Genomic DNA, 11679 nt, shown 5'->3' with positions numbered 1-11679 from the left:
CATTGTGTATATTTAAAAAAATAAAAATATTTAGAGGGCCAGTGGGAGGTCGAAAAAAGTGGTTTGTTGCCTGAAGGCAACAGTATGCGATAGAGATAGTTTGGATTGTGTGAGTGACTTATCAGTGTATTGCTGCAGTAGATGGAGCTCCATGTCCCCCAGTTTGGTAGGCAGGAGCACCAGCATGGAAGGAAAGCAGTGTGGTGCTTTAGAAATTGGCAACAGCTAAATATATTTTAGCAAACTAAAAGGAAGGCCACCTAAAACATCAGTTTTAGTGTGCACTATATTAAGAAATATTTATTTAGTCTTTTAATCTTTAGGTCAGACACAACTTTCGACAGGGATCTGAAGTAGTTATCTGTCTTCTTCAAAGCCACCAAACACATACATTAAAAAAAAAACATTAGTTGTACGTTGATAACTAAAGTTGTTGGTCCACCGATTCCTTGATTGATTTGTTTGTTTGTGTTATTCTTTGACTTTGAGGAAAGCAAACGTTCTCTTTAAGTCACACACTGATCCTCACAAACTAACCAATCGAGGCAGCCAGCAACTCCCATGTTCGGCGAGGTAAAGTAACTTTTTTGGTCAATGGTGGCTGTGAAGAGAGCATAAGTGGATTTAACAGCATAAGGTCTCAGTCAGAAAGGGCTCACTGATGAAAAGGTAAACAGTGAAAATATTATTATTATTATTAATATGGCATTTTAACTTTTGTAGGTGGCTTAAATATTTTTCACTACCCTCATTCACAGCAGGATATTGCTTAGCTTCAATGCTAGTACTCCTGTGTGTGCATGCCAACAGTCATCTACTGTAGGTATACACTGACTATGGACTTATTTATACAACCCTATTTAAAAAAAAATGGTAACTTTCCCTTTACTGGCTATCTATTTTTTATGACATTGGTATATGATGTTTTATTTGGTTTTCTTTCCCTCTGCCCAGAGAAAGATGTGAACGGAGACACTCTGTGGGTGTGGTGCTATCCCTCTGTGAGCTCAGACCTGAGGCAAGTCCTGCTCAGCAAGTGCTGTCTGACTCAGGACAGCCGGGACTTCCACACCTTTGTGTTCGGGCAATTCTGTCGCACCTGGTTCTACATCAGCACTGTGGAGGTGCAGGAACCCACAGCGCTAAACAAGGTACACTGTCCAGAGAGTCAGCTGCTGCTAGAATCTCCATCAAGGAACATGAGTTACTTTTCTATCTTTCTATAGAGTTTATTGTTTGTCTCTCTTTTTTTCTCCCTTCAAGGTCACTCATTTTTCAATAGTTGTTACGGCAAAAGACTTCAACCCTGAGAAGTATGCTGCTCTCAGCAGAATCCTCTGCAGGTACAGTGTCCAACTCAGATAACACTGTTGTTACACTTTTATTTCAAGAGGGTTTTTTATTTGAAGGATGTGTTACTGTGTATTCTCCAGGATGTACATCAAACATGGCAGCCCAGTGAAGATGATGGAGGCTTACGTCACCGTCCTCACGAAAGGAATTTGCCAGAGTGATGAAAACGGCTCGTTTCTAATAAAGGACTACGATATTCGGAAAGCCTTCTTGGCTGGTTCAGTCAAAGGTAAGACACCTCAGTCTCTCAAGAGGAACACTAACCAGTATGTTGGGATCCTTTTGTGATTGTTAAACGTTCATGCAGAAATAAAAATAAACAAGTCCTACTAATACGTTGTTCATGCCACTGTAGTACATTCCCCTGCAAAATAATTCACATTATTTTCACTATTTTGGTCCAATACAACCTGGAATATAAATGTTTTTTATCTGCTTTTTATGTAATGTGTATCCAACCAAAATTTGGTGAGGTGAAATGAAAAAGGTAGTTTCAAAAAACTCTAGTAAAACAACTGAAAAGTGGTGTGTGCATATACAGCAGATTTGCTAATAAACCACCAAAATATTATGTAAAGCTAGCAATTATTTTCAGAAGTCATCTACAAAAAAGATGAAAAAAGCAATTTACTGTAACTGTCACATGATCTGTCATCTGATCTTACAGACAGCTGTTTTAAAACATTGGGTGCATTTCACTTCTCTTATTTTTCATTTCCTCGTTCCTCGGTCTCGGTATCACCGGAAGTTGATTTGTCTGCGCCACCTTGAGTAGCGTCCCAGTGGCCTTATTTGTGCCGGAGGACCGAGGAGCGATAATGGAGGAGCGATAACCGAGGAACCACCAGACCATCCTCCGATGAAATCCTCTGACACTCGCCCCGCCCCCTTACTGTGTATCACTCACTGATTGAACGATGCAGCGCATGCACTGATCTGATGCTTCTTGACATGAGAGCCGTTTCCCAGCAGAGTGAAGAAAATACATGAACCTCACGGGAGTCACTCCTCAGTCCATACTGTGTTTTGTTTCAATTAATGTAACATTTAGTTACAAATATGTGATATATCTGAACAACAAAGTGGTCAACAATTACTTTATTAATTTATTGGAAACATTTTCATGATCGCTTTTTTCGTTTATACATTTTAAGAATGGCGCTTTATCTTTTTTGAGAATGAGTTCTTATTTTATTTTATTTATTTGGGTCTACAACAGATGATACAAATGTAGTCAGTAAATGTGTACTAACAGAGGCGGGGGTGTTTGTGAAAACAACGGGGACAGAGCTGCTGTCAGACATCAGCTGTGCGGTGTCATCACAAACGGACGTCGCTTCACGTGGCGCTCTGGGGGAAAGGACGTCCCATTGCTCTTAAAACTAATTTCCCTGCTTCTCGTGGTTTCCTTGCGTCTCTCCATGCTTCCCTGGTGGGAGGGACTAGACGCAGGGAAACGACGCAAGTGAGGGACGCAAGGATTCCATTTAACCGAAATGAAACGCACCCATTAGAGGTTTCTCAATACTCAAATTTCCCCCCCTCGACTCCTATCCTCGAGACTTGGTGCCGCCCACAGGAGATGCGAGCGGAGGAGCCGAGGAGGAGGAGGGGAAGCAACAGGCGGTTAGAGAAACGAGAACTCCTCTACTCTGAGCGGTCATTTTAAAGAGACGTCCATTAATGATGACAGGAGGCACAGCATCACTCTGATGGACAGATGTGTTCATGACGACTTTATATATTTACTTTTAATTCATTGACAGTACGGTATAATGAGACAATAATAGGCTACAGATGCGGACATATACACACACACATATAAAATATAAATATATACAATTTCAGAATCAAACAAGTATGAGAGCACTCTCATAATAACGTAAAACAATCAGAGACTGGATATATCCCTCCCCCCCTCTCTCTGGTCGCTGAAATGGGGAATTGAAATTACGGGCCAAAAGTTGTAGAAGTATTAAAAGTAAGCATAGGACACCAAACCCACTGAGACCCGTCTGTCCGCCGCATCTACGCACTGTTTGTTTGTAGATATCTACTAAACTACAGCATACAAATACAGAAAGTAATGTAGGCCTGTTATACTGAGTGATATATATTTTACACACTGCTCTGCTTTCTGCACGGACCTCACAGCTGTTCTCACTGTAAACATCGCGTTGCGGTGAAAGCAGTTACTAAAATAATATCCAAGGGATGCATGCAGAGCTGTCATTGGCTGAGATAAGTCCGGCCGTGCGTCACGCATCCACAGTTCCCGGAAATGTATCCGTGGAGGATGCATCAGTGTCTCCTCGGTTAGAGCTCCTCCAGAGAGCCTCCTCGATGCTCGAAGCTCGGTCCTCGAAGTGCATTTAGATAAATGAGATGTCCTTCAACATGGCGCGCTGAAATTCATTTCCGGGTCACTACCGGAGGACCGAGGAGTCGAGGAGGGGAAATTTGAGTATTGAGAAACCTCTATAGTCAGTGTCCATTTTTGGATTCCTAAGGAGTAAAAGCAGGTCATCCAGTGCACTTCATGTCTGCATTCTCTCTTTGTCTCTAGACGTGGTGTCTCAGTTTGGCCTGGAGACGATCATCCTGTACACGGCTCTCATGCTGAAAAAGAGGATTGTTGTCCATCACCCTCGGATTGAAGCCTTGCTGGAGTTTACAAGGTGCGATTTAGACTCAAATAAAAAATTAAGGATGGCAATAGAAAGCGGGCAGATTAATTACAGAATCAAATACGTATAATTCTAATATTAAAAGTCTTGCAGATAATGGAAAGCCCAGTTGATTGCAATTATTTAACAAGTCCTGCATCTAAGAACTCCGATAGAGAAAGACAACCCAAATGAGTCATAACTATTACTGTGATAACAGTTTGATCAGTTAGATTTGGTTAGAAAAAGAGCTATAGAAAATGAAATTATCCATTTTTGCTCAAAACATTAAGTCTTATTATCCTCAGGTGCACATAGACTGTATGTCAAGAACTCTTTCAAAATCCAAACATGTGAAATGGGTTATCTCAGTGATATTGGCATCCCTTTTCCAATTATTTAGCTAGACATTTGTATTTGTAGAGGTGAGTATTTTCCTCCGTGTGTAAGTCTTTCTGTGTGTCCCCTCAGAGTCCTGCCCTCTCTGACCTGGCACAGGAAGGACTGGTCCATCCTCCACCCGTACGTTCACCTGACTGATACTGAACTAGAGGATCTGAAGAAATGCCCGGGTGAGGATTCTTTATTTACTCTTAGTTCTCCTCCTCTCTGTTGTTGATAAACCACCATCTGCTCTGAGATCTCAAGCTGGGGAAATGAATTATTCACCCAACAATATGTTTCTCCGCAGGATATGTAGCGGGGTTTGTAGATCCAGAAGTGAGCAACAGATCAGACTTGTTTGATGTTTATGTGAACCTCCCGGACAGCGTCATCACAGTATCCCAGAGTGCCAAAGGTATGTTCAGAGAGAAAGCAGTATGTTTTTAAGAGCCCTTTGATTCTACAGAGAGCAGGACAGCATTTCCTTCAGACTGATGTGAAGTCTTCCCTTCCCTTCCTTCCCCCCCCCCCCCCCCCCCACCACCCCACAGAGGCCATGGCTATGGGGAAGTTGCACAAAGACGTTGGACTTCTCATCGTGCAGTCTGCGGAGGATGCTGAGAGGTCTGACAGTCAGGTCATCAAGGTGAGATCCTCAGAACACACGTCTGAAATCAAGAATTAACGTCCTGAATCTGACACCCACTCATTACTCCACAGGATATTTCTGTCAAGACTAAAGAGATCCTGGCTAACTTGGCAGCCCTGGCTGATCAGTGTGAAGACTCTAAAATCACGTTGGAAAGTTTAAAGCTGCATCATTTCCCCCCGGCCACAGAGAACTTCCTCTTTCATTTGGCAGCTGCCGAGCAGCTCTTACGGATATAGTTTTTTATTTTTCAGACTCCTTGCTGCAGGATGATGTTACCGTCTCTTACAGCATGGACTCTGGCTCTGCTGTTCTCAATATGTCAGGACATCTCCTGTGGTCTTAAAGGCTTGTGCGCACTCTCTTCTTATGAGAGTGAACAGAAGACACTTTCTCACAGTTATCTTCATGTGAGGTAGGAAAGTGTCACATGACTCAGATCTTTACTTGTACCAATAAATACATGTTTATATATTTTTGATTGCCAACAAATCCCTTGAAAAGACCAAAATAACAATGACTTGAATCCTAAATGTTGCATTTTACTACCATGAATATGGGCACTGTGAATACTTGAGTGACTGCTGCTGACTATAATACTCACTACTGCACCAAATGTGTATTCATCCAAAGCAAAATATAGTCCCAAAAAGTGCACAATCTAATCCTATTTCAGTTAACTGCTGTTAACATTTACACTGCCCAGCTGTTAAAGCCTTTTATTTGATCAATTCAAGAATACATTAGTTTTGCTGCATGTATCAGTGGGCTTGGAACTACTGTAAGTGCCAAAAAAAGTAAGATGGACACTGAATGTTTTAGGTGTTTTCATGGTATTTGATGACATACAAATATGAAGTAACTTTAGCCTTGTTTTTGAAATCAGTAGTTAAGGACAATAAGGATCTACAGTGTTTTTCTCTAACTGTGTGAAACGGAGGAAAATAAACTGGTACTTTTCAGCTGGTACATCTAATAATCCTCCCAGATTTGAGCTCCCACAGTGCAAAGCGGCACGTACATGCCTTTATGGGAATATTGTGCAAACGCTGTAAAGAGATATAAATACGCAGCAGCTGAAATGCAGTTATTATTAATATTAAAGAGCTTATTGATAGAAACTACATTTGTGGTTATTGGATCATAATGTGTGTGTTTATATCATTTTTTTAACTCACATTTTGTATTTTACTAATTACTTAAAAACAAGCATATCGTGATGTACAAGGCTTTTTAAAAAACTTTATCAAAAGGTGTTCATCAAAATGCAGCTGATCAAATATTAGTGTTTCCATGTCCATATTGATTTATACTGAATCATGTGTCTTATTGTCCACGTTTTCTTTTTATCCACGTTGAGTTAGCGGCTAGCGCTGTTGCTTTAAGCACATTGCCAAAAAGATGGTTTTGTGCCTCAGACACACAGTGCAATAAATGCAAATTTAACTTTGGAAAATAAATGTATTATAATGAATTCATGTAATATTTCCTATGTATAATACAATTAATATTCCAGATGAATACATTTAATATAAAAAATAAGCGTTTTAATCTCTCAAACTGTATTTTTTCCATTGGGCATCTTTGAGTGTGTTACATGCGTTGTACATTTTCAGCTGCATGATGCTAAAGAAGAGATTTATTATAATACTAGCGAGTAATAGCAACATGTGTTTTGGTAGATTTGTGTATTTATAGGTCCTCAGAGTCCTCTATGGTAGTATAACAGTCCTTCGCAAGCTGCCTCCTGCAGGTTCTTTTCCACGTTTTCCTTCTTTATCTGTAAAACAAGGCTAACGTCAGCTGAGTTCATCACAAGGAAACCATTTCAGTACAGGAGGATCTGAATCTCACCGTGCTCAGCTGTGGAAAGAGACTGAACGAGACGGGGATCATCAAGCCAAAACCCATCGCAACACTCATGTAACGGAGAGGAGCGATCAGCACAGAGCTCTTCTGGATCACTCTTGTTCTAAAAAAGGACAAGTTATTTGGTTAAATCTGACCGTCCGACCAGGTAAATGTAACTTATTGTAAACGTGACTCACCTCCATAAGAGTGTTATCAGGAGGGAAGGGACAGCAGCGGTTGTACCGAACAGCGCTGCTCTTGACAGTGCAGTCTCCTTCACAGCCTGGACATAAAGAACAATTTAACTATATTTCAAAAAGAAAGGAATGTGTATTTGTCCTTTTGCTCTTCTTTCGTTAACCTTGTGTCCCGCTGCTTTAGAAAGGCCGACCAGATTTCCATTAGAATCAAACACTTGGATCCCAGTTTGTGACTCTTCACTTCTGACAGTGTACACACTGATGAAGGCCACAGCAGCTGGAGAGAGGTACACATACATGTTAGTTTAAAAAGTCTTACCTGCTAATACTGGATCCACAATTAAATGGAAATGAAAATGATGAAGTACTTTTTGTCTACTTTGGGGGGAATTTACGCATATACTACCTGACATGCAAAATAAAGTATTCAGATGTATGGAACAGTCTTTATATTTCATAGATACTTACCTGAGAGAGGGATTGGTAGCATGGTCCTTAAGACAGCCTTGATTACTTCACTACTTACACCAAGTTTATAAATCATAATTTGAGGAAGGGACTGAAACAAAAAAAGGTTTTAAAAAGCAGCATTTTCTAAAGTTGACTTGCCACATCATAATAAACATGGCACAGATGCCATTGTTACAATCAAGTTATACACACCCCTGCACATGTTGCATAGCAAACGGTTCCAGCGCTCAACAGAAGCTGCCTCGAAGACAGCTTCTTACTCTGGTGGGGAGAGATAAAGGTGATTAAGAGAAGCAGGAACAGAGAAGGACTGAAAGCTTCATATGAACTAATGCCAGAAAAAATTAATTAAAAGTCAAAGTATATTAAGGCATTCAAAGAATATTAAAATCCTAGTATGCCATAGCAAAAGGTATAGTACACTATCAAAAACATAATAAAATAGTATAGTATGCCAAACATCAAATTCATTTAGTATGCCACATGTTACAGATGTTATAGTATGGCATAACAAAATAATAAAAAAGTCATATGGTATGTCATAAAAATGTGATAGTACAGTATGGCATACAGAACATTTCCTATATTATGGCACATAATACAAATATGTTTAAGATGTCAAAGTATAATAGGTCATAAAAATGTGATATCGTAGTACAGTGTAACAAATTCAGAGCATGGTATATCATAAAATTATCTTGCAAGATTAATAGAGTGGTCCAGGGATGATGTATTTACCCGGAAATAAGCTGCGCATGGGTTCCCTCGACAAAAAAGCAATGGGATTTCTCCATAGGATTTAGGAAAATAGCTCGAAATAAGGTCTGTGGAAAACGAACCTGTTTGATAAATGCATGTTTTGTTCAGCCGGATAATATCCACATGTCTACCCTACTTTTATAATTTTCAAATCATAAATCTAATCGCCAGAAGCAAAATGCTAATGTTATGCTATAAACGAACGACAGCAGGGTCGCACGACTTCAACGTCACGCCAACTTAAAGGTGGGGTAGGTAAGTTTGAGAAACCGGCTCGAGATACACTTTTTGTTGTATTCCATGGAATGCTCTTAACATCCAGATAGCAATGAATATCTTAAGTGCTTTGACAAAAAATCCATAAAAAAGGTCATCTGTGGAAGCATTGGTACTGTAAAAAGCATGACCAATCATTTTAGCCGGCCCGGCTAAAATAACTGGATGGCCTACCTGCCTGTCAGCCTTCCATCTGTGCACAAACTTATCTCGTGTCCCTCATTGGTCATTGTGTGTGTTGGAGGATGGGCTCTGTAAGGAAGTGGCAGAACTTTTCCGGCTGTGTATTTTCAAATTCTAGCGCACTCGAGCTGTTTTCTCCAAAATTACCTACCCACCTTTAAGATCGATATTCAAAAATACAGATTCAAAATTGTACAAGTTAAAACTTTGTTTAAACAGTTTGCAAAAGCACAGGTACTTGCTTTCAAGCAGAACAGGGCAAACAAACTTAGCGGGAGTATTTACGAGTTTGGCGTAATGAAGTACAACTTCCCCACAACTTCTGTAGTCCTATTCAGCCACTTGTTAACAACCATCGTTTTTCAGACACGTAAACTCTTCAAAAATCACCAGTGGGGTCACTGCTGATGTATTTAATGTCGTAGAACAAAACGTGATCCGTCTCTTAAATTTGTGTCAACCACAGACCTTATTTCGAGCTATTTTCCAAAATCCTATGGAGAAATCCCATTGGCTCTGAGACGAGGGAACCGGTATCGGTAAAATCATAGGGTAAAATGCTAACTCACTTCCGGGTTTCAGGACTCGTCACTGCACCACTCTATTTACCATAAAACGAAAAACAAAAATACGTCAAAGTATAGTAGATCTTAAGAAATATTTTTAAAATGTAATAGTAAAGATGCATTAAAAAAAACAATACAAAATGTAAAGTATAGTTTTTCACACAAAACATCAACAATGTAATGATATGGTAAGACAAATAATTATTCAAAATGTCAAAGTACAGTTTGTCATAAAAACATGTTAAAAAGGTGATAGGACAGAGTGTACAATGTTACCTTTTCTGATGAAGAATTTCTGTTTGCAAGGGTGAACCTAGTTTGGTAACTCTGCAGGAAAAACTGAAAGAATGCATTTTTCTTTTTAAACATGAATGAACTGTGTTATAATACCCACATGTAATATACTGCACTTTTATTAATATGATGAATATGCTTTTACCTGCCAGAGCAGAGCATATTTCACATTGGTGTGAGGCAAAAAGCTGGCGACCACCTGAAAAAGAGGTTTGTTTGTATATGTAACAACCTTTATTTCAAAAAACTATTTAAGTTGTCATTTATTTTATATATTTACTAGATGACCAACATACCAGAGGTGCTGATGCAGACAAAAATGCTATAAAAAAATAACAGAAATAAGGGCATCAGTATCTATTTTATTGATACAGTTGTTATACTTGTTACATGATAAAAATGTGAACATATTTAATAATGGATGCAAACTATGTGTCAAAGCTTAGATTTACCACACCTGCAGGGCGGAGCATAAGTGGAAGAACATCACCAGAGTCAGCATGGACAGATGACTGTAAACACAGAGCGCTCATTAAAAAGCAGCACATACAAAATACATTTGTAATTAAGTAAAGGTTCTGTTTGAAGACATATAAAGTTGAACTGGAGGTTTATTGTGGAAAACATGACTGAATTCTAATTCATTCAAAGACATAAGGTTTTTCTTTCAAAACTTACAAGTGATAGGGTGACTGCTTCTTCATTCTACAGGAAGAAACAAACAGATTTTAATAAATCAGGTACATACATCTGACCATAGCTAATTCAAGTAATACAAAAAAAGAATCTGACCCAATCATCTAGTTTCTGTCCACCTCTAAGCAGACCATGAGCCCTCTCTATTTTGGCCTGCAGAAAGAAGCATGACTTGTAAGCATTATATTCTTACACACATGCATCTCACAGTATATTTAAACACTGTAGTGACAGCTACTTACATCAGAGGAAAGAAGGGAAGTGGGATCAAGGATATTAACCCAGATCTTGATCCGACTAAAGAACGACTGAAAAAAGGAAAGGAACATTTATTTAAAAACATGTTTGGATGAAATTATTACATTTCATTTGGCAGACGCTTTTATCCAAAGCGACTTACAATGTGCATTCAACCAGGAGGGTACAGAGTAACAAGAATCATGTAGGTACATTAGCTTCAACTAAGCCAAACCATTTAAAGTGCTAACACATTGATTGAAATGATATGTAAACGCCGGTTTCAGTTCCAGCTGAATATAAAAAACGTGTGTGTATAGTTACCTGTCCTTCGCTTTTCCAAAACAACAGATTAGGATCCATTGGGACAACGGCCAGGGGTCGTGGCAATGGCAACGTCCGGGGAACTTCTCAGAAATTAAATAAGTCACAATAACCCTTCTGCAGCACACATTTAAACAGCATGTATTGTTGTGCTTTTTAAGGTCAAATTCAAATCTTGAGCAAATACTTCCGCCTTCAACCCCGTGTTCAGCTGTGGGCGGCTGTGTACTGTGTGCTGCATTCGTGGACATCGGAAAAATCTGATGTATCCAAGTTGTGTTAATTTTAAGAGTGCAGTTGATGCTAAAAGTATGAAGCGCAAAACTTCGCAGACGTTATTTATTGATTTAAAGAAAAGCCATACAAAAAAATGTAAGGGAAATTTGGGGTATAATTGAATATTAAATAAAAATATGTTCAACCTTTTCAAATAAATAATTGTTTTATAGACTGCTATTTCAGTTTACTAGGTCAGTGATTTAGCCTTAATTTTTTAAGCATGCTTTGGTTCAAGTTTTAATGCAAAGTGCTATTAGGTTGAGTACATTTATCATTTTCTCAACACCTGAGGATCTTAATGTCCATGGTACATACGAGTGTTTACAGCATCCTGTTTACCATTGACTGGGTCCAGGACAGGTATCTTCGGATAATCAGTTTAACATCACTTTTTTTGGTGCAGAATATCATATAAGTGAATAATTTTATGCTCATATTTTTTCAGAGCACAGGTTTACGTCGAGCACGTGCGTACATGACGCAACGACCTG

General features: G+C 39.1%; 2 protein-coding genes across 3 annotated transcripts; one reads left to right on the top strand and one right to left on the bottom strand.

Annotated features, from left to right (window-relative positions):
* Positions 1 to 954: 954 nt before the first annotated feature.
* On the top strand, positions 955 to 6125 carry dennd10 (DENN domain containing 10; the record flags this gene model as incomplete). Its single annotated transcript, XM_010781248.1, has 8 exons — positions 955 to 1151; positions 1264 to 1343; positions 1434 to 1582; positions 3920 to 4031; positions 4491 to 4591; positions 4711 to 4818; positions 4955 to 5049; positions 5124 to 6125. Coding segments are annotated over 8 exons (1010 nt in total), but the record flags the coding sequence as incomplete, so codon positions are not given.
* Positions 5926 to 11661, bottom strand: sfxn4 (sideroflexin 4). Of its 2 annotated transcripts, XM_010781246.1 has the most exons (15): positions 11528 to 11661; positions 10910 to 10992; positions 10591 to 10656; positions 10445 to 10501; positions 10331 to 10357; positions 10110 to 10164; positions 9949 to 9974; positions 9798 to 9851; positions 9635 to 9697; positions 7767 to 7835; positions 7572 to 7662; positions 7265 to 7380; positions 7101 to 7186; positions 6907 to 7024; positions 5926 to 6832 (listed from the first exon to the last, which is right to left on the bottom strand). In XM_010781246.1, the coding sequence occupies exons 2-15, from the start codon at positions 10946 to 10948 to the stop codon at positions 6755 to 6757; spliced, it is 945 nt and encodes a 314-aa protein (XP_010779548.1). In that variant the 5' UTR covers positions 10949 to 10992; positions 11528 to 11661; the 3' UTR covers positions 5926 to 6754. The 2 variants fall into 2 exon arrangements, with proteins under 2 accessions (XP_010779548.1, XP_010779547.1); XM_010781245.1 differs by lacking the exon at positions 11528 to 11661 and having other exon boundaries at positions 10910 to 11128.
* Between the last annotated feature and the right edge of the window lie 18 nt (positions 11662 to 11679).

This window comes from Notothenia coriiceps, unplaced genomic scaffold (assembly GCF_000735185.1).
Source record: "Notothenia coriiceps isolate Sejong01 unplaced genomic scaffold, NC01 NC01_scaffold00022909, whole genome shotgun sequence".
NCBI lineage: Eukaryota > Metazoa > Chordata > Actinopteri > Perciformes > Nototheniidae > Notothenia > Notothenia coriiceps.
The sequence above is the reverse complement of the archived record's forward strand: the minus strand, read 5'-3'. Positions and strand labels throughout refer to the sequence as shown.